At 39.4% G+C, this 26,090-nt stretch overlaps 1 protein-coding gene and 1 long non-coding RNA gene across 3 annotated transcripts in view; one reads left to right on the plus strand and one right to left on the minus strand.

Annotated features, from left to right (window-relative positions):
* Positions 1–141: 141 nt before the first annotated feature.
* LOC122661504 lies at positions 142–21,718 on the plus strand. Its single transcript, XR_006332895.1, has 3 exons — positions 142–227; positions 10,068–10,071; positions 21,708–21,718. It is a non-coding gene; the product is annotated as an uncharacterized LOC122661504 (long non-coding RNA).
* LOC122661501 (protein MRG1-like) overlaps positions 289–26,090 on the minus strand; it is a 77,107-nt gene continuing 51,305 nt past the window's right edge. For both annotated transcript variants that reach the window (XM_043856909.1, XM_043856908.1), the window contains 4 exons: positions 25,215–25,294; positions 15,834–16,003; positions 3,525–3,609; positions 289–580 (listed from right to left, as the gene is read on the minus strand). In XM_043856909.1, coding sequence (XP_043712844.1) covers positions 493–580; positions 3,525–3,609; positions 15,834–16,003; positions 25,215–25,294 — 423 coding nt within the window. In that variant the 3' untranslated portion in view covers positions 289–492. The remainder of the gene's footprint in view (positions 581–3,524; positions 3,610–15,833; positions 16,004–25,214; positions 25,295–26,090) is intronic.

Raw genomic sequence — 26,090 nt, forward strand, 5'->3', positions numbered from 1 at the left:
AAAACAAACCCAGCTACACTCGCAGTCTAATGGCATTTACCAAAGCGCCAGTGATCACTGTTAACTGAAGCAAATAATCTGAATGCTCATATGCAATCTGAATGCTCACTATGCACTGATTCCTTCTGCCATCAATTATCATATTCATCGTTTATGTTGTGGCTGTGTATCATGTAAATAGTTATTAGGCTGTATTTTAAAAGCATGAAATACTGGCATACTGCAAGGTGCTATCCAAATATGTTACGTAAGGGCCACAGTAGAAATTCAGTGATAGCTTGATCAATATGCAGCATAAACATGACAAGTCCGCAATTACATGAGTGAACCTCGGCTGCTCCGCCAAGTATCTTTTGTCACTGTAAAATTACAATTCGTACAGTGAATCTACAACAGCAGATGCGCCAACCTCCAGAAGCTTTAAGAACAAACAGAAACATGTGACATACCCAATGAAACTGTGGCAAAGGGTTGATCGCACCATCTTGCAGCTTAATCTTGTTCCCCAGCACTTCCTTCAGAACCTTTGGAGCTGTCATAAGTAGAAAGGAAGAAGCTGGTCTGATTCTTTTGCATGAACCTGCATAACAAAATAGACAATCCATCAATTTTTTTGCATTTACCAAACAAAATTCCGTCACAGAAATGAGTACATACACATCGCAAAATGCTATAAAATGAATAGATACTCATTTGTTTCTATTTTTAGTGCATCGTAACTATTGGGGGTGAGCTCTCATAATTACTTCTTATTTATAAGAAGAGAATAAACTAATATAGGGTTAGATGCTCTTGCATTAGCGTTTATATTTATGGTTGTAAGTATACCCATCACACAATCAAAACATCCTTTTTTTTAATGACTATCAAATATGCTATTTGGAAATGTCAATGAGAAGCAACATAACCGAGGCGTGGGAGTTTGCCAACAGCCATGCATACTATATGTAGATTCACAGATTCTTAGGAAAGAGCCTTAAGAGTACCATGCCACAGTTTGGTTTCAGCATCATCTAAGTGACTGCTTACACTGCCTACTGCTCCATCACCACCGCTTACTGCTCCTAGGCCTTTTGACAACATTTTACTTAAATTAGTTAAAACTTTTAGTAAATTTCCGTTTCAAATTCTGCTCTTCAATAGACTCCCCTTGAGGTCTTAATATTTGAATTGATAATTTATTTGGATACATAAAACAAATGTTTGATGCATACATAAGATGATTTTATCACCTTTATTATATGTTGGTGGGATAGGATGGACTCAATAACATTTTCTTGGTATGCAGTATGTCACTGAATGAAATCCTCAATCAGATTGAGCCAACTCCATCCCATATTACTCCGTATAATATAACTTCATTGATTATCATCACTTCACATTTTTCCTGCAACCAGGTGTAATGAAACATTGTAACTTTCTGCAGCTTTTGCCTCACGGTTACTCCTAATGGTCACAGCAATACCTTATAAGTCTAAAAGCCTTGGATGTGAAAAAGAAATGCAGGCTCCTTTTCGCATGGTCTTGTACCAAGTTATTTACAAATAGAAGTTTTTGACACATTTGGGTAGCTCATTTGAGCGGAAAGACAGCAAGGCCAACTACAAGCAACTTTCTAATATGCTGGAACATGTCTACGAATTGAAGTGTTAAACATTGCCCTTTGCAAAGTGGAATTAATTTGTAGGGAAATTATATTGTTTTGAGAGAATATCAATGTTTCTAATGCGAAAAGGTCCCACAAAAATTTGATAAATTCATGCCTATGTTATTTTCTACCCTCCAAAAATCCTGGATGTGTGAAAGCTGACTGTCATTGATTTTGTTTGTGGCATGAAGCATCGGATCAACACAAAGGGTGCTAATTGTGCGCTGAAGATCATCTCCCCCATTTTAAAACTCGAGGACAAGTTTTTTTCAACACTAGGGGAAATAATGCAGTTAAGATTGTTCAATTGGGCCTAGGAAGACTTTATTTTGGGCAATGGATGGGATTTATGAGTTGGGCTTTTTATTTTTTGGGTTTATTGATGTAATAGACCTTTTTTATAAGCCCATATTTCGGGTCTTATTTCTGTACACAGGATTAAGTATATAGATAAGTTTGTGTGGTTCCATGTATTGTTAAGCAGTCAAGTTATAGTCCTTTTTAGTTAAGGATTTAATGTCTTATGGTTAGGTAGTAGTTTATGTTGTTTGGAGTCTTCTATAGCAAGTATTTGGTTTTAAGTTAGTTTTTGTTTAAGTTACTTGAAAGGATAGTTGCTTATTTGGTCTTTATAAAAAAGGTTGTAACCCTACATTAGTTTATGGATTTTTGGAATAAAATTTTGAGTCGGTTGTGCTACTGTGAATGCATGTGACTGGTGACCAGTATCTCTCTCTCTCAAGATTCAGATTTCTTTCTCTTCCCTATTTTTTTTTCATCTTTCATTTTTCAAAGGTACTGATTGATCTGCAGAACCACCAAGCAATATTCTTATTGATTGGTGTTCCTGCTAGCCAGTAAATTAACAGATCTGAAAACTATTCTCAGTTTATTATTCTTATAAATCTGTTTTGTTCCTTTAAAATGATAACTCATTATTCTGATTTGCTATAATGTTGCAAGTCAGATTCCTAACTATTTCTTCTAATATTTTCTATTGAGTCACTGCAATTCACTGTTAACATTTATCTTCTGCTGTCAATTTCTGAGATCTATATATTCAGGCCCCGGTTTCTTTTCAAATAATCATCTTTACACCCTGGGCCTGTCGGCAACTGTTGGACCTTACGTTCTGATTTTGGGAATTAAGGTTTAAGGACTGCACTAGTCCGTGAATAAAAAGTGACTTGGGAAGTAGGGAGAAATAGATATGGATAGCCTAGGCTTGACAACTAACATGCCCTTTAATAGAGTTGAATGGCGGAATTGAAATCATGTAGCTGATCCCCCATTAAGTTGGGAAAAAGCTGAGTTGAATTCAGCACGTGTGTCTGTCTTTGGTTAAGTCAACAATGACCTTATTTTTTCCATTATGGGGATATAGGTTTCAGATGATTGAGGAGAAGATAAAGATGTGACCCATGGAGAGGAAACAGGTCTCCAACAAATCCCTTCTTCTGCATCTTCACCTTCTCTCTCCTTCCCAGTAACTTCTCTGCTTTAGGTCTGGTCTGGAAGTGACTGGTGGGGCAATAGCTTGATCAAAGCGTTTCTATAGATAAATATGGAGACATTTTAAGTGTTGTCCCACTTCTTAAATACTATAACAAGTTTACCTACTTGCTGAAATTTTGACCAAAGTTCAAGTTAGTACAAGCAGGGTTTCTTTTGGGGTAGCCCAAAATCGAGACGTTTTAGCCAAAATCAAAACTAACAAATTGTTTTGAACTGTTTAAAGTAAACTATTAATATTTGTTCCATGATAAATAAGCATGTTTGTTAAAGATAAATAAGCAGTAACATGAACAACTGATTATTCCAATTCCCAAAAGGCTTCTAACTATAACAGAAACAATGACAGAAAAAAAAAACATACTTCAAAAACTCGAGCAACTTCTGCTGCAGGCGTGTCAGTGTTTCTTCTTCAATGTTCACATAGTCTAGTAACTCAGGTAACTTAACTGCAAGAGCCGGAGAAGTTCATAAGACATGGTAGGTTTGAAACTTAAAGAGGCATATGAAACACAAAATAAAGTGAAAAACAAATGCTATGAAAGGAAAAATGATTATCAACTGAAGCAGCTTGCCAAAATCCAGATTTGAACAACGTGGAATTGTAATTGCAACACCAAATGCAGCTCACAGACATACTTGTAAGATCACTGAAGCTCTAAAATATTTGCATCCATTGATTCACACCATTCTTTATGCAAAATACAAATCACAGTTTAATGGTAAGAAGCAATGAAGGTGATGCGACTGTCATAGGGAAGATCCAAGGGAAGAATGGGCCAGATTTAGAAAAATAATTCTTTTACTAAAAAAACCATTTTTTGGGCCTCGAAATCTAGGTTTCAAAAAAAGGGAGGCTTCAAGTAAAAAAATTCTTTTACTAAAAAAACCATTTTTTCTGGGCCAATTTGAACAACTATGTCATCTTTTACTTGACTTCTTAAATTAGAAAGATATAGAGGAAAGGAAAGAATCATGAAAAGTGCTCTGAACATCCTCCATGCAAAGCTCCAAACCAATCTTCCACTCCCTGTCCTTTCCATCCCTACATTATCCTCATCTTCGGCAGCAGCTGAATCGGCATGACACAAAAAAGAAAAAGCAAAACAGAAATTTTTGAGAGAGAGAGAAGAGAACCACCTTGTTTGTCTGCTATTTCCTCATCACAGGTCTGGTAGAAGAGATGAGAGAGTGAAAAAAGAAAAAGGGGAGAAGAGTTTGCAAGAAAGAAAACAAGGGTTTGTGGGGAATGTTGGGGGTGGAATGTACCCAAAATGCCCTGTCCAGATCCCGGCTCGGGCGGAGCGATGCGCGTTGGCTGGTGTGCAATAAGGAATTAAAGTTGCATCTTCCCTCAGAAGACGTCTTTTGGGAGATTGGCAAGCGCTTGGTCCTACAATTGGTATCAAAATAGGTGGTTGCGAATTCGAGTCTCCCCGGTGCCATGGGTGCTCTGTTATTGGGCGTGCATTTGGGGGGGATTGTTGGGGGTGGAATGTACCCAAAATGCCCTGCCCAGATCCCGGCTCGGCCGGAGCGATGCGCGCTGGCTGGTGTGCAATAAGGAATTAAAGTTGCATCTTCCCTCACAAGGCGTCTTTTGGGAGATTGGCAAGCGCTTAGTCCTACAGGGAAGGGGTTAGAGCCAAAAGGAGTAAAATAGTACAAAAGATTGTTTTTTCTTTTTCTCCTAATTTTTGGTGTTGCCAATGTTTTGGCAGTCATTTGATAAAGAAAGAGCAGAGTGAGGAAAGTTAATTGAACAATGTTGAGGAATGACATGGAGGGGGTGGAGAACATATGGAAGGAATCCTTTTTGTTTTGTCAATGGTTTCTTCTTCACATGAAAAACAAAGAGAACTAAGGGACGGGAGAAAAACAGAGCAAAAGAAGGTTGAAATGAGGGCTTTGGGGCTTTTGGTGATCAACCAACCCCCAACCAAAAACACTTTATCATAAAAAAAAAAAAAACACAAGAAAAAGGACAAAGCTCTTTTTCCTACATTCCATCCTGGGCTGCTGTTGGTTAGTGTTTAGGATCAGGGAGTGGAACATTATGGTAGTCTACACTGGTCTGTTAGTTTGGCAGAGTCCACTACAGCTGAGTTGAAGGCAGTTATTAAGGGTATAGAGATCGCAACTTCTTAAGGATGGATGCATTCTATTATTGAAGGTGACTCAGCAACAGTAATTGGCTGGATATCCCATTCACATTGAGGGCCACAGAGACAACATATGCACCTAATCCAGATCTTAAAGATCAGGAAACTTCTCTTTCTCTTGGAGATTGAGGTCATCCAACTCGATTGTGGATGAAATGGCTAGGATGGGAGGGGGGTGGGGGACATATAGAGACTCTTTGTATTTGTGTACAAATGTAATTGTGTAATCCCTTTTTCGGTCCTTGAGGCCGGGGGGCCTCTTCTTGTTGTACATTAGCTAATGTTCTTTTTTTATCAGCAATAACATTATCTCATTACTTAATCAAAAGAAAAGACATTAGAGAAGTCAACATGTCGTCCAAAAGAGAGGGCCTAGAAGATCAGGAGCTATACATATCAAATCTGTTTGGTTTGGAAATCATACAAAAAGTCCTAACAAACAAGCTTTACAAGGGCCAAGGAAAACCTCTGTTGAGATTGTTCTATTGTGTAAGCGCAACCACAGGGGGTATTTTGGGTACATAGTTCTGGTTTTAAGAGTAATTGGTGTAATGTTTGGTAGTTTGGGGTTACACTAGTTATTTCCTCTATTTCATTAAGTCGTATAATGAAGGACAGTGGTCACGGTTTGGTATTCTAACCAAAACATGAGCGTTTCTCTTCTCAATACTTGTGGCTCCTCTTCTCTCTTCTCTTCTTCTTCCTCATCTTTCTCTTGTGCTAGCACTGATTATCTGTGTTTGGTATTGCTTTATGGTATCAGAGCACCTTTAATCAGTGTTGGCCATCTCCTTTTTCTTTGTTCTGAGTGACCCTTCTTAGGGATTTCTCTTGTGGTGTGCAGCCACCTATTGTTGCTAGTTTCTACTATGAAAAGCCAGTTTATTCAATGAAAAACTAGGGTTTCTTGGTATATATTCTACTTACGTGAAGGAGAGTTCTTGCTACAGAGATCTCATGGAGTTTTTTACCTGCACGGATTGATCTACAGAATGTTACTCTCTTTCATCTACTCTGTGGTACCCTGTTGTATGGGTTTTTTTTTGACAGATTCAATATTTTTGAATACTCATGATCAAGGCATCAATTTTATCTTCGCTTTTTTAGGGCATCATTGGCCTGACTGGTAATACTTATTGATCACTACTTGAAGCTGATCTCCATCTTTATATTATTGAAGTTTCTCTCCATGCGATACCTTGTTTTTTGAGAAGTTTATGCAGAATTGATTTATGCAATTAATTGGAATCTGGCCATCAGATTCCATTGATTTTCTAGGGCATTGTTGGCCATCCTAGGAAGGTCCTTTGACCTTATTTGAGGTCAATCTGATCTGTTGTCTCCGCTATTGGTAATCACCCGAACTCTGGGTTTATAACTTCAGGTTTGAATATTTTCATTGCTGGTTTCTGGATCTTCCTCAAATACCTGTAATATTGTGGGGTTTCCATTCCCTATTGGTCTGCCATATTTCTCCAGATTTGGCGACCTACCAATCAGTGTTTCCATTGAGTTTTGGTACAGGGTTGTTCGCTGGCCAGAGGTGCTTTCTTGGCCTTATCAATTTTTTTTTATTGGCTGCCTTATCTGTGTTTTGCATCTGATTTTTCTTGGTGTCATGCTGCTTTATCCCAAAGAATATGAGTGCATGTGTGAGAATGACACGCTTCTTATCTGGTTGTGGAACAATATGGACCCCGCCATTGCAGCGAATGTTATGGTCCACACTACTGCCAATAGAGTTTGGAATGACTTGAAGGAAAGCTTCTCCCAGCAAAAGAACTTAACTTGTCTTGTATTTATGTTTTTTATGACAAAATATTTAACTTCAAGCAAGGGGACAAATCTTGGAATGAGTACTAACAATGCCTTTAAGGCAATGTGGGAGGAGCTCAATGCTTATCAGCCTCTTACTACTGACCTAGAACAGTTGAAGATTCAGCAGGCTAAGTTTCAGGTTGCAAAATTCATGGCCAGATTAAATTCTGATTTCAGGCAGTGAAGAGCCAATTGCTTGTTGGGGAGGGGGGGGGGGAAGGTGTCTTCCCTGAATGAGACCTCTCATCTTCAGTGCCTGATGAGCACATTTATGTGTGAATCTTAGGGCATAAAGCACACATTTTACCACATTGGATAGAGTTACTCGGTGCTTTCTTGTGCTTTTCAGGTTTTAGGTGAATTCTTGTGAAATTAGAGGAGATGATGCTAAGGAAATGTTTTTAACCTGTTTAGACGTGTTAATGGCTTGGATGCGTAGCCCATCGAGTCAGCTTCGCAATGGTTCAAACGGCACATGATTCCGAGTTGAAACGAAGAAGTTACGGCCGTTTCCGTAACGAAGCACGAAAATGGTCTGCAGGGGTTTATTTGTAATTATTGATAGTCGGCCGGAGACAAAGTAAAGCAAAAGTTTGGATTCCAGGAGCCTTAACGCAATAACCAGAAGTTATATTTCCTGTACCCGAAAGATTCCATTTGGAGGGTTTTGGACAGTCCAACTTCAACTTGAGATATCTTGGGCTCCCGAACTCCAAATTGGACGAAATTAGGGTCTATTTTTGGGTGATTTTTCGCAAGGAACACAATGGTGAGGCCTATATAAGCACCCCATGCTCCACGTTTTCTGAAGGACAGAATGGGTATTTTATTTATTCTTGAAGGAATCCTAGTCATCACCCTTACTCTCTCTCTCTTCCAACTTCTCAAGGGCACTTCTGGAATTCTACTTGGGATAGATTTATTTTGAAAAATATTTTCTCATCTATGGAAGGTTGAAAAATCAAAGCATCTTTGATTTTATTGGTTGGAGAAGATATCTACAAAGAAAAAGAAGCACTTGTTAGAATTGGAAGTATACTTTTCTAGAAATAGAAGGTCTATGTAAACAATCTTCTCTTCTTCTTCTTTCTATTTTTTTTCCTTTTTTCTTAGGATTCAAGGCATTGTAAAAGAGGAAGGAGAAGAGAATATTCTCTTTTCTTAGGGAATATTTCTCCTACACTTCCCTCTTCTCTCTTCCCCTCTCTTCCCCCTATAAATACCCCTTGCCCTCGGGGTTGTAAGAAGCTAGTTTTTTTAGTTCAGTTTTTAGTTAGTTTCTAGTTCAATTTTAATTCAGTTTTTAGTGTAATTTTTAGTTCATTCACTTAGTAAAATTTCTTTTCTTCTTCTCCTTCTAAGTTGTGATTTTTGGTCTTTCTAAGTTCTAGTTTGCTTTTTTATTTTCATTTAATGGTTGTAATAGGTTTAGTTTTTGCTTTAATTTCAATTTAAGTCTTCAATTGGGTTGTAATTTCTTAATTCTAGTTTAGGTTTTAAGCCTTCTAGTCTAAGTTCTTAAGTTGATGGCAAGACTTGAAGATTTAGAAGAGGAGGCCAAGGTAAGTTTATGAAGTATTCAAGCTTTTCAGTTACATTCATGCAAGCACATCCAGGTTTTACTATCTAAACTCTCAATCTCATTCTCCCTCTCCTCTATCTCTCTCTATCTTCTTCTTCTGCTCCCTGTATTTCTTTTATTTTTTTTATATGGTTGTGGTATGTGAATGCACTTTTATTCCCTTATTTATTTTTATGTGATTATGAAGTGTGGCCGCGTTTTTGTTATTCCTTCCAATTTACGTTAGTTTGATAGGTTAGATGCTCATGTGTTAGGACACCAACTTAATCCCTTAATTTTGTTAGATGCTTATGAGTTAGGATGCATTAATTTTCATTAGTTTCATTAGTTTAATTTAACACTTTAATTTGGTTCACTTTGCATTACTTTTAAGTTAGTTAAATAGAGTGGCGTATATCTCCTCGTGTTCGACCCGTAGCTACGATTGACCCGTACGCTTGCGGTATAATTTTTAAACTCAAACAATGCCTTTTTTTCTCCCTCCAGAGCTGAGGTCCTCTTCCAAGGAGAGTTAAGCGTTTGTTGTTGGTCGTGGTTCTAACTTTCCTGGGAGAGGTTGTGGCTTAGGGGGGGGGGGGGCGTGGCCGTGGTGCAGGACTGCAGGTGGTTGTGGTGGACAGCAGACAGACCAGCTGTTCCGACAGTATATCTTTTTTGTGGCAAGACTAACCATATTGTTGAGACATGTAGGGCTAAACACGGTAAATCGGAATGGGCTCAACAATTAGCTAATACTGCAGTGTCAGATGGTAATACTGATAAGAAGTCATTTGGCAACACCAATCTTTGTCTAAATTCCAGCATATGGTTCCAAGTTGCAAGTCTTAGTCTTGCCTCGAGTGTGAAGTGTGTAAGCTCGGAAAGCATCATCGGTCATCTTTTCTTTCTCGTAGTGTCTAGAAGTCCATCATTATTCTTTAGTGCATTTAGATATTTGGGGTCCATGTCATGTTAAAAATATGTTAAGTTTTTCTTCTTTTTTTTTGTCACTTTTGTCTACGATGATTCCCGTTTGACTAGGTTGTTTTTGTTGAAAGATCGTTCAAAATCATTGTTAGCAAAAACGCGTTTAAAATATGATTCTGTTTTTTTTGGTGATTTTTAAGACCTTGGACTTGTTGATCAATGACTTACTTAACTGGCCATATCTCTCTCTCCCAAACTCTGATTGACCTGATTCTTTCACAAACGTAAAGATGACTCGAAGGACTACATTTCTCATTCTATCATCTTCAACTCAAGGTCAAAGCACGGATCCCGAAATTGAGCTACAAACTGATGCATCTACTGAAAAGGGTTTCTAAAGCGATAACTCCCAACTCCAACTAAACATGCATCACTACAGGAGTGTGTTGGCTGTGTTGATAATAATGAGCAACACCATAGCCAAACCACATTGTTCAACTTTGGACATTATGGTGAATGAATTGGGAATTGATATTGGATGATAATAGATGACATGTCTAGGAACTTATAATGGGTTGTGGAATATATATGGATTAATTTTGGATCTTACAGTTGTTTTAAACATTAGAAGCATGTATTTCAAATAACAATTCCTTAATTTATATGAGAATAGTGCCTCTTTTTTTTTGTTCCATTTTTTTGAAATATAAACGTTTAAAACCTGTACCATCCACTTTCCATTTTTTACCGATCTCTATTTTTTTTACCGTTAGTTTGAAGTTTTTTACAGTAAAAAAAAGGGGGGGAATATATAGAGGGGAATAAAAGGGGGGGGGGGAGAAAGGGGGAGGGAATATACAGAGGGGAGAGGGGGGGGGGAAAAGCAATACAAACCCCAGACCAAACTAAGAGGGGGTTTGGGGCCGTAAAATAGAAACATCTAGAACCCAGAAGATAACAATATGCCTATTCCTTGGGGAGTCAAAACTGGGCTTATGATGGAGAAAGCGGAGTTTCGAGGAGACATAAAAAGAGATGGCTTTCCAAATCAAGTCGAAAGACCGAGAATTGGAGGTCCATCTCCTAAGATTCCTCTCCATCCAAATGCGATAAAGGACGCGCCAAACACGAGCTTGCCAACAGTGTTGCAGATAGAGCAGCCAGGGTAAGTCATGTCCAACCAGAGCTGCTCTCTACTGGGATGGCGAAACAAACCAGGAATCAATTCATTTATTCTGAGAGGTCGTGGGCTGGTCTTACGAATGAAACAGATATTGAAAGAGTAAATATTCGCTAACAAAAACCTTCTTATTGGATTGCAAAAATTTCGGCGACTAGGGTTTATCTTTTTAACCATAGGTATTCTTTCGGGAGTAGTATGGGCTAATGAGGCATGGGGGGCCTATTGGAATTGGGACCCCAAAGAAACTTGGGCATTTATTACTAGGACTATATTCTCGATTTATTTACATACTCGAACAAAAAAAACCTTTATCACTGAGCGATCATTTAGGGGCCTTAGCTGGTGATCTGGGCTGTTTCCCTTTCGACGATGAAGCTTATCCCCCATCGTCTCACTGGCCGACCTTGACCCTTTTTTTGGGGGGCTCATATCTAGTATTCAAAGTTTGCCTCGATTTGGTACCGCTCTCGGCCCACATCGAAACAGTGCTTTACCTCTAGATGTCCAGTCAACTACTGCGCCTCAACGCATTTCGGGAACGCGGACACAGGTGGTGCATGGTTGTTGTCAGCTCGTGTCGTAAGGTGTTGGGTTAAGTCCCGCAACGAGCGCAACCCTCATGTTTAGTTGCCACCGTTGAGTCTGGAACCCTGAACAGACTGCCGGTGATAAGCCGGAGGAAGGTGAGGATGACGTCAAGTCAAAACTTTTCTATTAATATAATTTTCTTAATATTATATTAATAGAAAAGTTTAAAATTTCAATTTATTTAATAATTAATACTTAATTAAAATAAAATGTAACATTATAATAAACGAAAGGGCTTTTTTCCAAATAAATGAGGCAAAGACTAAGGGTTCTCCAAGCTATGAAGCTATGGCGAGGGATGTGACCTTTGAACCAGACTAGTTTGTATCAAGGGGCAGTAGGGGCATGGGATCTAACAAAATTCCAGGCAAATCTGAAGTTAAAAAGGCCGTTAGAGGAGGGGATCCAATAACCTTATCCGTATGAGATGGGGGGGGGGGGGAGAGAAGGCCAGATTTGGGAGATAATGGGGATAGGGGGGGAGGGAAGGACAGATGGACTTCCAGCTGATAGGATGGAGGAATTTGGAAGTTTCGTTCCCTTTCCAGAGGAAAGCACAGAAAAGGTTTTCCATGGCTTTAATGGTAGCTTTGGGAAGGCCAAAGATTCCCCATCAATAAATGTAAGATGATTGGAGAACCGATCTAATGCATTCGAGCCTACCAACATGGGAGAGAAGTTTGCCTCTTCAGAGCTGGACACGCTTGCGGATATTGTCAAGCATGGGGATGCCGTGGTGACTGGAGAGACGAGTAGGGGTGAGGGGGAGGCCTAGGTATTTCACTGGGAGGAAGCCAATGGTAAAGCCAGTCAGGCGCAGGAGAGAATCTCTGTCAGATTCAGAAATACCAGAGAGAAAGAGCTTAGATATAAGAAGGTTGATACGAAGGCCAGAGAGACTCTCGAAGAGGCGAAGGGAAGAGATAGAAGAGGGGGAAGCTTTAGAGAAGATCATCAGATTGTCAGCAAAGGCCAGTTGGGTGAGATTGAGGCTTTTGCATTTGGGAATAGGGGAGATGAGGTGAAGGTCAGTTTTGGCTTGGATGCTCCTGGAAAGGACTTCCAGGGCCACAGAGAAGAGAAAGGGTGAGAGGGGACAACCTTGGCGAATACCGACTTTAGAGTGGAAAAAGCCAGCGGGGGAACCATTGACGATAATACAGAAGGAGGGGGAAGAGATACAAGCATGAATCCAATGGATAAAAGCGGGGGGAAGCCCATCTGGGAGAGCACATCGTAAATGAAATCCCATCAGAGGGAATCAAAGGCTTTGTGAAGGTCAATCTTCATAAGGGCAGCGGGCGAGTGGATTTGCAGTCAAAACCACGCACCATTTTAGAGCAGAGGATGATATTGTCCGCAATGCTTCTGCTAGAAATGAAGGCCAATTGATTGGGGCTAACCAAGGAGGGGATCAGAAGCTGAATTCTGTTAGCTAGAATCTTAGCAATGTTCTTGTAAAGAAGATTGCAGAGAGAAATAGGCCTGAAATCAGACAGGGAGGAAGCTCCATCTTTTTTAGGGATGAGGCAAAGAGAAGTCTGATTGACCTGGGCAAGCTGACTGGGGTTAAAGAAGAAGCTACGAATAGCTCTAATGAGTTCTTCTTTAATAGAGTCCCAACAGCTGGAGAAGAAGCCCACACTAAAGCCATCAAGGCCAGGGGCCTTGTTGGATTAGGGCCAGTAACGAATGATCATATTAGAGTAGATTTAGGAGCAGCTCCGATACATGATAAGCTACGAGAAGGTCGTTTGAGGTGGCATGGCCATGTTCAAAGGAGGCCTTTGGATGCTGCAGTACGGAGGAGTGATTTGATTCAGATTGAAGGAACTAAATGAGCTAAGGGCAGACCTAAAATGACCTTAGGAGAAGTGGTGAGGAAAGACATGCATAGCTTAGGCCTTGTATCACCTTGAATAGAGTTGATTGGAGGCCAAGGATCCATGTAGCCGACCCCATTTAGTTGAGATAAGGCTGAGTTGTTGTTATACATGTTACTTTTTTTGAGAATACTCCATATTTTTCTGCCACTTGTTATTCACCTGACACCGATGTTATTAGCTCCCCTTCACCTATCCCAGCTCTTGTTCCGTTGGATGATGTCCCAACTACTATCTTGTCTTCACCACTGAAAGTGTATCAGCGGCGTAAGAGGATGAAGCCTAATTCACTTATTCCTACTTCACAGCCCAACACACAGTCTGCTTCTCTGGCTGAAGTTCTTGCTTCCTCCTTGCCTCCAAATGACTTACTAGTTGCCCTCCGCAAAGGTACCTGATCCTGTACTAAAAAATCCATGAGTGCTTATCATATTGAAAATCTTATTTCTCTCTCATCCTTCATCTCACTTAATTAGCTTTGCCTTGTTATTATCTACTCATTCTATTCCTCAAACCCATCGTGAGGCCTTGTCTCATCCTGGGTGGAAAGTTGCTATGAAAGCAGAAATTGATGCCTCGGTTTCTTGACAAGCAGACTCTTGTGGGTTTTACTTCCAAGTAAGGATATTGTGTAGTGTCGCTGGGTGTACACTATTAAATACAAACTAGATGACTCGGTTGAACGGATCAAAGGCCATTTGGTTGTAAAGGGTTATACTCAGACCTATGATGTGGATTACTTTGAGACCTCTCTTGGCTCGGTTTAATTTGGTTTGTTTGCTAATTTCCTTAGCTGTGAAGTTGGATTGGCCCCTATAACAGTTAGATATAAAATGCTTTCTTATATGGTGATCTACATGAGGAGGTGTATATAGAGCAACCTCCAGGTTATGTTGCTCAGGGGGAGGGGGGGGGGACGCTTACAAAGTTTATAAATTACACAAGGCAATTTATAGCCTCAAGCAGTCACCTATAACTTGGTTTGATAAGTTCAGTTCAATTGTTACTCTGTGCGGATTCTCACAGTGCTATTCTGATCATTCTGTGTTTGACGCTGAAATTCTATAGTTATTATATTGGTTGTGTATGTCAATGATATAATCATATCTGGGGATGATGCGTCTGGAAATACAGAGGTGAAATCCTGTCAACAACATTTTCAGATGAAAGACATGGGTGCCCTCAGGTATTTTCTTGGCATTGAAGTGCTTAGGAGTAACAAAAGGGTTAGTCTCTCATAGAGCAAATATGTTTTGGATCTTATCTGAGACTCTTATGCTTATTTCCAAACCATTTGATACACCTATGGACCCACACCAAAAGTTTAGGACAGATGATGGCAATGAATTTGATGATAAGCATCGGTATAGGAGATTGGTGAGGAAACTCATTTACCTTATTGCTACAAGACCAAAAATATCTTTTGTTGTTGGAGTTATTAGTCCAATTTATGGAGTCAACCAAGAAGACTCATTGAGAGGCAACATATCTGATTTTAAAATATCTCAAGGCTGCTCCACGAAAGGGCTCGTTTACCGACCTCATCTGCATATTGATTTAGATGAATAATTAGATGCAGACTGATCTGGGGCTGACGGTAATAGGAGATCTACCACAAATTACTGTACATTCATTGGTTGCAATCTTGTCACATGGAGAAGCAAGAAGCAAGCAATTGTGGCCATTAGCTTGACTCTTGGAAAACCGAGACGAGTCGAGATCTCGGAGAGAATGCCGAGATCCCGTCGAGTTGGTGCATTTTTTTTTTTCTTCAACTCGAAGCCTCAACTTTGGGTCAACCTGAGATCTGGACCCGAGATCCGAGATCTCGCCGAGATATGTCGAGTTTTGTCCAATTAGGTAAGGTATTTAAGTGGTAGGTGGGTTAAAATAATGGGTCGAAATCGAGATCCGAGATCTCGCCGAGATATTGCACTTTTGACACTCGTAGGCAGTCTCGTCTCGGCTTTTCCAAAAACCGAGAAACTCGGCGAGATCTCACGAGTTCTCGAACTATGCTTCCTCATTGTTCTCTTGTGCTAATACTGATTATCTGTGTTTGGTATTTTGCTTCAACCTCCATAAAAATAGAGAGCTTCCTAGCCAGAGTTTGACAAAACAATCGACCATCTTACTAGACATAGACAGAAGAGTTCCGCCAGGGTCCCCACATAAGTTCCTGGTTTAAAAAAAAAAAATACTAGACACAGACAGAACAAGATGTTCAACAAAGCTCGGATGTGAGTTCTCTCCATATCATTGGGAGGACTCCAAAACCCTGACCATGTTCGAGCAAGTGCAATCCCAAAACTGGCATTCTGGGATTCTTCATCAACAATATGAAACCAGAGGTTAACCCCCTTCACAAAGCTAAAAGTCCAAGAATGTGGTTACAGCCTCCACCGTGTTGAAGTGCCAACTGGCCAAAATACAACACAAGCACACAAAAGAATTAAGATAATGCCAGCAGATTAATTACATTTACAAATCAAGTAGATCACATCAAGCAAATAACTTTCTTCTTCATGGCAGAATTCATGGATGAGCTTACCAAATAGGCGTAATAAGTGCTCAGCACCATATACAGTTGAAGGAGAAACATTATCTGCAATTGCTTCACGATATTGTTGACGCTCTTTTTTGTACAAGAGCATTACTGGCAATGCTTTGTCAAAGTAACAACGTAAACCCTTCAAAATCTCTCCAATAGAGTCAGCTACCCTATATCCACAAAAAACATAATGAGTATAATCATTGCACAATGTGCATTCATGAAAATCAACTCAGAGCAACAAGCAAAGAAACAATGACAACTAGTGTATGTATATTACAACATGCATTCCTTCGGGAAGAACCTGCCATTGAATCCTTCAAAACCATAAGCACCTTTCAAACAGAAAATAACTTCTTTCCAACATGCATTCCTTCAGGAAGATCGGTTGGAACAGGCACTTTTTCACCCCTCTCTTGGTAGTTGGTAACATTGTCATATGTGTTTTCTTTTTTATTTTTAAGTAACAGACAATTTTTATTAAGGAAAAAATTGGTGCAACAAGAGCAGTATACAAGAACAACAAAGGCCAAGGCTATAAAAACCAAAAGGGGCCACAGTTGGAATAAGGCCCGAATAAGAGATTGCTCATAGTAACCCCTTTCCTAGACAAATAATCAGCTCAATAGTTAGCTGATCTCAATCTCCGTACTAGAGGACAAGCCTTTGCTATTCTAATAAGGGGAAGATATCTCCAAGGTCCACTAACAGACAGATAAGATGAATAGCCCTCAATAATGCTGTTCAGTCACTCCTTTGAAGATGCAAACTCCAGCACTTCAATAATTGCTTTCAGTTCGGCAGTGATTGAATCTGAAATTCCAGTAGGACCAGAAAAGACCAACATAACTGCCTCCTCATGCTTCCGGAAAGCATCCCCAATCCCAGCAGGGCCTGGGTTGCCCTGAGAGCTAACATCCAACATCCGTGCTTCCTACTAAGAATCGCAATTAATTCTCCATCAATAATCATAAATCCTACTTCATTTACTAAAATCTGCCGTAAATGGAAAATGACCTATGCATAGTTGTCAAGGCGTCGCCTAGGCGGGTGCCTCGGTCGCCTTGTTGGTGTCGCTTTGCGTCTAGCCCAACAATGAAGTTACAGCATTAGGGAGTTAAATACCCTATTTGGAAATTGCCAACTAACTCCTAGTCCAAACAATGAAGTTACTGCATCAGTGGCACTCTTCATAACACAAATTAGAGCTTATCTAACAGATACAATAACAATACAAATCAGGATTAGCCCACAGAAAAGGTAGCCAGTTTAATTTTAATGCTAATGAGAAATAAATGTAATTCATTAATTTTATCCTTGAAGCACAATTGTGGAGAGGAAGGGAAAAAATCCACTAAGCGGAGGATTGGCGATAAGTTAAGGAGAAGCAACCAAATGAGATATCTGGTGCAAAATTTAAAAAGAAATTAAAAAGTTCAGTTCAACTATATTAGACCTCTCTCAGAATAAAAAATTAAGAGTGCAAAGCATGATTCAATGGTTCCTATTCCAGCTAATGAAGTCTGAAGACCCCACAGAGAACCAGATGTCAACATTGTAAGGGACTGGTGACGTTTTCTTAATGTGTTGACTATGTGGCTAGATTCTTCATTACACGAAACTCCAATTTGAGTCACAAGGAAAGAAGATAAAGTCTGACCTGGAACATCCACTACATAGATTCCCTCGAATGGCTGTATGACAAGTTTTGTAGTTTGTGCAGAATACTGTTTGTGTGAGCAAAGTAATTACAGGAGTAGAGGGTTACATGACCAATAAATGGACTACAAACATGACATGAGACCAATCTAGGAGGCATGTTATCTGAGATTTCTCAGATTGTTTTCTGCTCTCATTGTCTCTGTGCGTATATGGCACAGACCCAGCTTTTATTATCCAGTGCATTTTCTTTATTGACCAGTGAGGAGCAATATGGTGCCAAAAATGTGTGGAAAGGTAAGGGGAAGAAAAAGGAAACATCAGCTGCAGTGGTCAGAAAAGACACAAATTCCTGTAGCTGGCTGCAAGAAGTTGGGATAAGTCTTTGTAAGTTTTTGCTTTTTATTTTTATTTTTATTACTTTATTAAGAAATAAAAGAGAACTTCTTAAGTAGTCATTTATCTATTCGTATCACAAAAAAAAAATGTCACAAATTGATTCATTTTTGTTAGATGTTGCCTAAAAGGTTGATCGAAACTCCAAGAGAAAACTGGTAATGTATTGGGAAAGCACAGACAAGGTACTAAAACTCGGAACTCGACCCTAGGAAAAACCGAGATCTCGCAAGATCTCGGTCGAGTTGGTGCATTTTTTTATTTTTTTTTTTTAACTCCAAACCTCAACTCGGTGGGTTTTAGACCTAGTTTGGATCTGAAACTTGGTATTCAGTCTATTTTAGGCCATTTAAACACAATGGCATTATCAGATTTTGCAAAAACAAAGTCCAAATAGGACTTTTACATCGGACCCTAAGTTGGTAGGCGACGATGTACTAAAATACCCTACTCTACACATAAATGACATAATTTAGTAATAGAAAGCAAGCAAAACATTCAAGTAATAGTAAAACAACTTAATAAGCATTATAAATGTTAAAGTGATAAATCAAACTGTTTAACAATGTTACAATTATCATCACATAAAATTCCCTTGAATCAGGCATTCAGTCCCCACTAGTGCCACATAGTCTTCCCATGATAATAGTGTTGCTGTACTGTTGCACATAGTTTTCCACAGCAATCATAGAAGAGTTGTCATCAGCATATGTCAAGTCCCCTATCTTAGGGTATAGCGGTTGCCATGAGGCGGCATTAGATCCACTGCTACTATCATATTGAGGCATGTATGGGTGTGGCTGGTTTGGGACTGGGAATATGGGCCCAAAACCTGACCCAGTGTTTTGATTGTCGAACTGAAATACTGGCTGCCCAAATTGACCATAGCCACTATATTCAGAACCGGTGCTCTACTGGCCATAATCATAGTCATGATGAGGCTGAGATGAATGCCACGACTGATGCTCACTAGTATTATCTATACTCATGCTTCCGAAACTTGCAAGCATGGTCTGCATACTCATGTCATCATCTTGAGCCTGTGACTGATTGCGACCCTTCTTTCTCTTGTACGTAGAGGGGGCACCATGGTCTCGATCCTGTGCAGCATGCGTAAATTGAGACTCACCTGTGTAACGCACAGGATCCGCCTGCGTTCCCACCTCATACTGGTACTGCTCGCGCATCCCCTCATGACAATCATCAAAATAACCACCACTCTGCATGCCACCAACATCACCATCACCATCACCACCATCATTATCACCATCATCATCATCATCAGCACTTCCTGTTGCAGCCTCAAAAGGTCTCGGTGACTTTGAATGCGCACGCTCCTTTTGCAACATATAGTCCTCAACATCTGTATCAGTTATGGACGCAATGGTGGGGTCAGGCCTACCCCCATGCTAATCCATATCAGGTGTACCCCGATACCTCACCCATTGGAATAAGGGATCCTCATCATCATCAGAGTCCTCCTGGAAGATGTTTGCAAGCTCGATGGGTTCTTTAACATTGGTGTCCATTCCTTCACTAATGTGCTTCATCCTTAGTCTCATATTGTAATGTAGATACACCAGATGCTCCAGTCGTTGGTGACCCAATCTGTTCCGCCTCTTCGAGTGGATCAATGCGAATGTACTCCAGTTGCGCTCGCATCCAGAGGATGAACAAGTCTGTGAGAGCACTCTCATTGCTATCTTCCTCAGGTTGGGTGAAATTGTACCATAAAGCACTACCAGTCGGCTGCATTACAAATATAGAATATTAGAAATATGTACATTATAAAGGAATAAAATTATAATTCATAAATGTAATCCCATGCCACCTACTAGGGTCTGACTTTTGTCTACCCTCCACTGCAGCTTTTCGACTGAAACTTACGCTAACCTCTCTAAAAAATTGGATCTGTTTTCATTCCAAATTTCAAATATTATTAGAGGCATTAATATTTACTATTTAGTAATTACATTCCTTTACTTATCACCAAAGTACCAAGTCCCATACTCTCACCTCATCATTGCATTCAGACTATGTCGTTGCATTGGGCAAAACGTCTCAATAACAATTTGAACTGCCACTAACAAATCTGTGTCTAGCCCAAGATTATGCGAATACCTGTAGTTTGGATTCAGATAGTATGCTGGTAAAGTGGAAACCACAAATATAACTTGATAGTGACTTAATGCTTTTGAGTTTTGAATATGTAAATGTAAATACTCATGTAAAGTGTAAAGTATGTTGAAGTGTTGAACTCACCAGCTTTATGCAATGGATGACTCAAGTGCTTCTCCCACCGCTCATCAATGATATTAATGTATGACCTTGCACTCCAAGGTATGGCAACTCTGACCATTTCCTTCATCTTCTGAAGGGCAACATAAATGTAGGGCAAAGTAGGCTTCTTCTCTGTATCAACCATCCTTAGTACTGCCACCACTAGCTCCAATATGGCAACAACTTTATGCAAGTCCTTCCAGAATTGGCCACTTGCAATAGTCTCTTGTGCTGCCCTCCCTTCTTCTGACTTAGACCTTTGCCAACCAAACCACTGTTTACTTGCAAACATAGACCTCAGATCTACCATTTTCGTTTGAAAGCTCTTCAATGCAACGTAATTGGTGGCAAATCGAGTGACACCAAGCCTCACTAAATCGCCATTGCATTTCTCCCTCAGCATGGCTAAAGCATAACCATGGTTATATACAAATGTGGTCACTTGTCTTGCCCTCTTGACCACACTTGCAACCAAAGTTTTCTTCCCCATGTCCTTGAGCATTAGATCAATGGAATGTGTTGCACACAGAGTCCAAAAGAGGCGGGTCCTCTTACTCTTCTCGTTCATCAACTTCTCTCCAGCCTTTTTAAAGTTAGAACCGTTATCCGTCACAATTTGGATAACGTTCTTTGCTCCTACATCATCCTCCACCATTCGCTTCAATTCTTTATACAAGTATGATGCATTCTTTATATGCTTCGATGCATCAACAGGCTTCAAGAATACTGTCTTCCCATTGTAACTCACCATGACATTGATCATGGACTGTCTAGTAGGTCCAGTTCAACTATCAGCCATAACGGTAACCCCAAACATCTTACACCTTGGCTTCAGACCCTCAATGTATGCTTTCAGCTCATCTACCTCCTTAGGCAAATATACATTATATAATTCGTGTGGTGTGGGCCCCTCCCATCCTGGGCCAGCCCTCCCTGCAGCATCAAGGAATGAATGATAGTACGTTCCCTGTGCTACATTAGCTGGAATGCCATTGTAGAACATGAACTTGCTAAAGGCATTTTGTGCTTCCTCTTTACCACCAAACACTTGCGAGATGGTTGGCTGGTAGGCATCTTGTTGCCTCAAAATAGTTGGATCATGCTCAAAAATGGGATCTGAGGAATGTACTGGTGGTCGGGTTGGGGGCGGTGGGATATAGGGATTCTATCTTGTGCCAGTGGTTCTCCTCCTCTCATCTTGTTGCTCTAGTACAGCTAAGCTAAATCCACCAGCTCCTCTTGCTTGCTCATATGCTCTCATATTCTCAAAATGAAAACTTTGTCTACTCTCTGCCAAAGTCTGCCGGTACATTCTCCACTCAGCCTTTGATTCGAACTCACCACGTGAAGCCCTATATTCAGTATCATCTCCTCCATGTATCTCTACACCAGGCCTCTCTAGCACTGCCTTATCAAATTCTCTTTGTTGCCTTTCCCTCTCAGCTTTCTTTGCTCGTCCTCCTATTAAGTGGTGTGTCATGGCCTGCTGCACTCGGTATGGAACATTTCGGCATGTGGTAACATCCTTACTTGTACCAGCCAAATGTTGCTTTAACCTAGTGGCTCCTCCAGATAACAACTTTCCACAATAGTTACACTTAGATTTCTTTTTATCCTCAAACATCGGGACTCCATGTTGCCATGCTATATCAACACGGTCCCCCATTGCGTATCAAATGTCTTACTTTTTACACTATTACATAAAAAAACATGTATTAGTAACTATTACAGACTTAAAGCAATATATTAAAGACTTAACGTATTGTATTTGTAACTATTAAACATAATGTCAAGCTACTAGAAAAATCAAATAGCTATCTCTTATTTATCCCCTAACCCTAGTATTTATTTCTTAATTAAAAATAAAATTTAGAATTTTTATTAAAAATATTTATACTTTAAAACATAAAACATTATATTGTAATGATGTATTTGACACCATTTGAAGTTGGACACTATGTACATATGTTGTACATAATTTTCCAACAAAAACAAGTATTTTTCCTTAATATTATATATTTTTTTACAATTTTAATAATATACTTATTAATTCTGAAAAATAAAATAATTTTTTTAATGGATGAAAAAACAAAATGACTCCATGAGAGCTGTAGAGCATCCAAAATTGTCCAACATACATGAAAATCACTTGCAAACAATCACTATTCATCCTTTTTTTTTCAATTTCTTTTTTCAAAAAAATCATTTTATTTTACAAAAAAATATAATAAAAAAATAATAACAGAAAAAAAAATTTGGACTCCATCAAGTGATAGATCATCCAAAGTTATGTAACATATTTTAAAATGACATAAATCTACCAAGGTTTGAACATTTTTTTTTGCAAAAAATAGATTTGGGGAAAAATAGTTTACCTTTGAAAAATCCTTCAAATTTGAGATGAATCTTGAAGATGTGTAGCTGAATCCTTCAAATGTGCAGCTGAATCAACTCTCCGGCAAGTTACAACTTCAAATCCAAAGCCAAAATGACTCATAGCCAAGTCTTGAAGTTCAAAAGGAGAAGAAAACAGGTTCTGCGCAAAACTCGATGAGTTCTGTTGAGTTTTATCGAGTTATGTACACTTTAATGAGTTAGATGGGTTCGAGATCTCAATTTACCCGAGATATCGACCGAGATTATGCACTTTTAAAGATCGTATCCCATCTCGTCTCGCCTTCTTAAAAAACCGAGATCTCGAGTGAGATCTCGCAAGTTCACGAACTATGAGCACAGAGACTCACCCTATAACGAGAAAGGCGTATGTATTTTCAGTTATATGTAATTTTATGTTTCAGAAAACCCAGATGACCCACCGAAAAAAATGGATTGTTGATCCAAAATATCAGAATTGATCAGTTTTCAAACATTTAAAAGAATGTGTGAACTTACAGGTTAGTCTGGGTCTTGTGCCAAGTATGACCTCAGATAGAGCCTATTGGAGGGCAAGGATCCACATTGTCGACACCATGTAGCTGAGATTTTCCTGATTTCCTGGGCTATCCTCCTCTTTCCTCTTATTTTCATTTTTCATTTTATATTGCTCACTTTTCTTATCTCATTTCTTCATTTTTTTATTTTTCATTTCTCTTACTTTCCTTTCCCTTTGGGAGGACCTAAATTTTCCCTACTTTGTTTTGAAAGGATCCATGTAGCCGACCCCAATTAGTTGGGATAAGGTTGAGTTGTCGTGAACTCACAGGTTACACAGCCAGGTACCAGGAAAATGGAATCAACCATTTAGCATCAACCAGGTGTGATCATAGTTAGTAATACGGGTACAGCAGAAAAGGGATACAGATATGTGCGAGTATTAATCAGGTCTGGACTTCAATAATATTAATATATTACTAAAATTTTGGCTTAAATAAAAAGACACAAAATAATATGGTACGTGTTTAATACATTTCTTGTTTAAAAATTCAGGAGCAAAAATACGGACATGTATTCAATATGCAGCAGACATGTAGTTCGGAATCCAGATTAAATTAAATATCCCTGCGCAAATATGAAATAAAATATCTTTCCTCTTTGGTATAGTTTCTCAAAACCAATTCTGCTTTTTCTCAAAAAGGAATCTTAAAATGATTTCTCAGTGAGAAAGAGAAAGAGTTTGGCTATATTTTTTAGTCAAGAAGGAAAACGAAGGCTAAGAAGGGGAGAAAGATGAAAGCTTCCAATTTGAAAGTTTGTATTTATCTAGAAATGTCCTAATCGAACAGTGGAGTAAGAAATTAGAGAGTAGTTGCAGCAGCGCAAGGAATAAAAAACAACATCATTTGTGGAACACCTCTAACGAAGAGGCAAATAGTCAACTTTGAAAGAACTTAATGTCAAACTCTTTCAGATATGAATCTATCTGATTCAGAAGGGAAGAACTTGCATCAGCATCTCAATTTCAATTTAAACGTTGGTTTCATTCACACACTATGTTCCGCTGGGTTTGGAGAACAGGTGGGCATTGCCAGCTATTGATCAAAGCTAATAGGGAGGGAGGAGGGAGGAGGGAGGAGGAAGCGTGTGGAGAGAGATGGAGAGGAGAAGGGGGCCTATGTTCTCTCTCTCTCTCTCTCCAACATTGTGGTCAGCAGTTCTTTCGGCAATCTTCTGCGAATTACACTATATTTGAATGATTTGATTATTCTTTATTTAGATCGCAGATCCAGAAAATCCCATATCCAATTTATCTAGTTAATTCCTCTAACTGAACTATTTCTGTCATTTCCTGCTATGGGCTTTATTTCTTGGTCCCCTGCTACTATTTTTCATTTGTATTTTCTGGGTTATTTCTTCAAGGAGAAAATGGCAACTTTTTTGTATGATTCTTCCGCTCTTTTCTCTTCTTTCGACCAACATGACCAGAGATACTAAAAGAAAAGGGACATCGGTTTATTGGGTTTGGCAATTTCAAGATGGGGGTTTGTTTGGATGGGAGAAGTTCAAAGTTCCAAATACTTTCCCTTTTCTTGGAGAGATGTGGTGATCTCTAAAGGGGGAAGCAATATTCAGAGGTAGGGTGGAGAGGGAGAGGGGGGGGGAGGCAGGGATGCAGTCGCTGACCTTCACTGGCAATGAGAGAAAAGAGAGAGGCGAAGAAGGGAGCATGAGATTCACAGAGAAAGGGAGGGGATGTCGTTGCCTGAGCCGGAGAGAGCGACATTTTTGAACGAATTATATGTATTACACGTATAATATCTGTTCCGTATAAATACATGTTTTTCTGTATCTTTGGGAAAAAAAGTCGGGGACAACCCTTTAAATCAAACAGCACGGGACGCATATAATACAGATATAAAATGCATATTTACTAACTATGGGTGTGATTACTATGGAAGGGTCCAGCAAATGCCAATGATTCATGTATCATGTTACTTAAATGTTGATATACAGAATAATTGCAATGGAGCAGCTTTTCCTGGCACATTGACAATAAACGAACAATATCTTAAAAAATATGACCAAGAATGTAAAGAACAGGAAAGCTACACCAGAATATATGATTATAAATCGTGCAATAAATACAAGTGCACAACATACGAAACTCACATGCCATCCTTCTTTGACTTGTAATCAAGATACTTCTTCAATATATCATCAACACATGGGGAACGCGGAAGTTTAACAACCTGCAACAAGGTGTTCCCAAAAAATCAGCTTCTGAAAATATAAATGACATGATCACCAAGAGCTAAATAAGACAGAATACAGTGAATGAGTGAAACATAAGAAATTAAGTACTCATCGCACATTATGAAATTACAATAATATGCAAAAGCATTAGTAACTTGTAAGCATGCGCACACCAGAGAGAGAGCATAAGTTGAAAGTGCTTCAAAGCGAAGAGAACCAGAAACTCTTGCTTAATGTCATTAACCTTCATGGTTCCACTGTCCCAATCATCAATCCCATCACAAAAAGTAACAAAGGGACACAATTTTCCACCAAGAATACAAGTAACTGCATTGGATAAAGAATACAGCAAAACTCCGCCAGTGTTTGCTGCCGGTCCCAAGCCCGGATAAAGGAGAAGGGTTGGTGCATCAGGTTGGTAGCTGGCACTGGGAAAAAAAACCCTAGCCAAACATTTTTACATGGATTCTACTACCTTATATTACAAAAGTTATGCTAGGGTGTTCCCTGACAGAATAAGCGATGCGCTACACTATGACCCGGGTGTAGTGAAAAGTGAGCAAGGGTTAGCTAGTGTGTCCCCCCTAAGCGACATGCCACGTAGGCGCCCGGATGCGGTGACAAATAGGCAAGGGTTCTCACACCATGGACGAGTACGAGTAAAGAAGCTAGTCAAAAAGCGTAGGATTAGATTAGCCTCTTGGAACATTGGATCTTTAACAGGTAAGAGTCTAGAATTGATAGATGGTATAAGGAGAAGAAGGATTAACATAGCCTGTATTCAAGAGACTA

Source organism: Telopea speciosissima, chromosome 5 (assembly GCF_018873765.1).
Source record: "Telopea speciosissima isolate NSW1024214 ecotype Mountain lineage chromosome 5, Tspe_v1, whole genome shotgun sequence".
Classification (NCBI taxonomy): domain Eukaryota; kingdom Viridiplantae; phylum Streptophyta; class Magnoliopsida; order Proteales; family Proteaceae; genus Telopea; species Telopea speciosissima.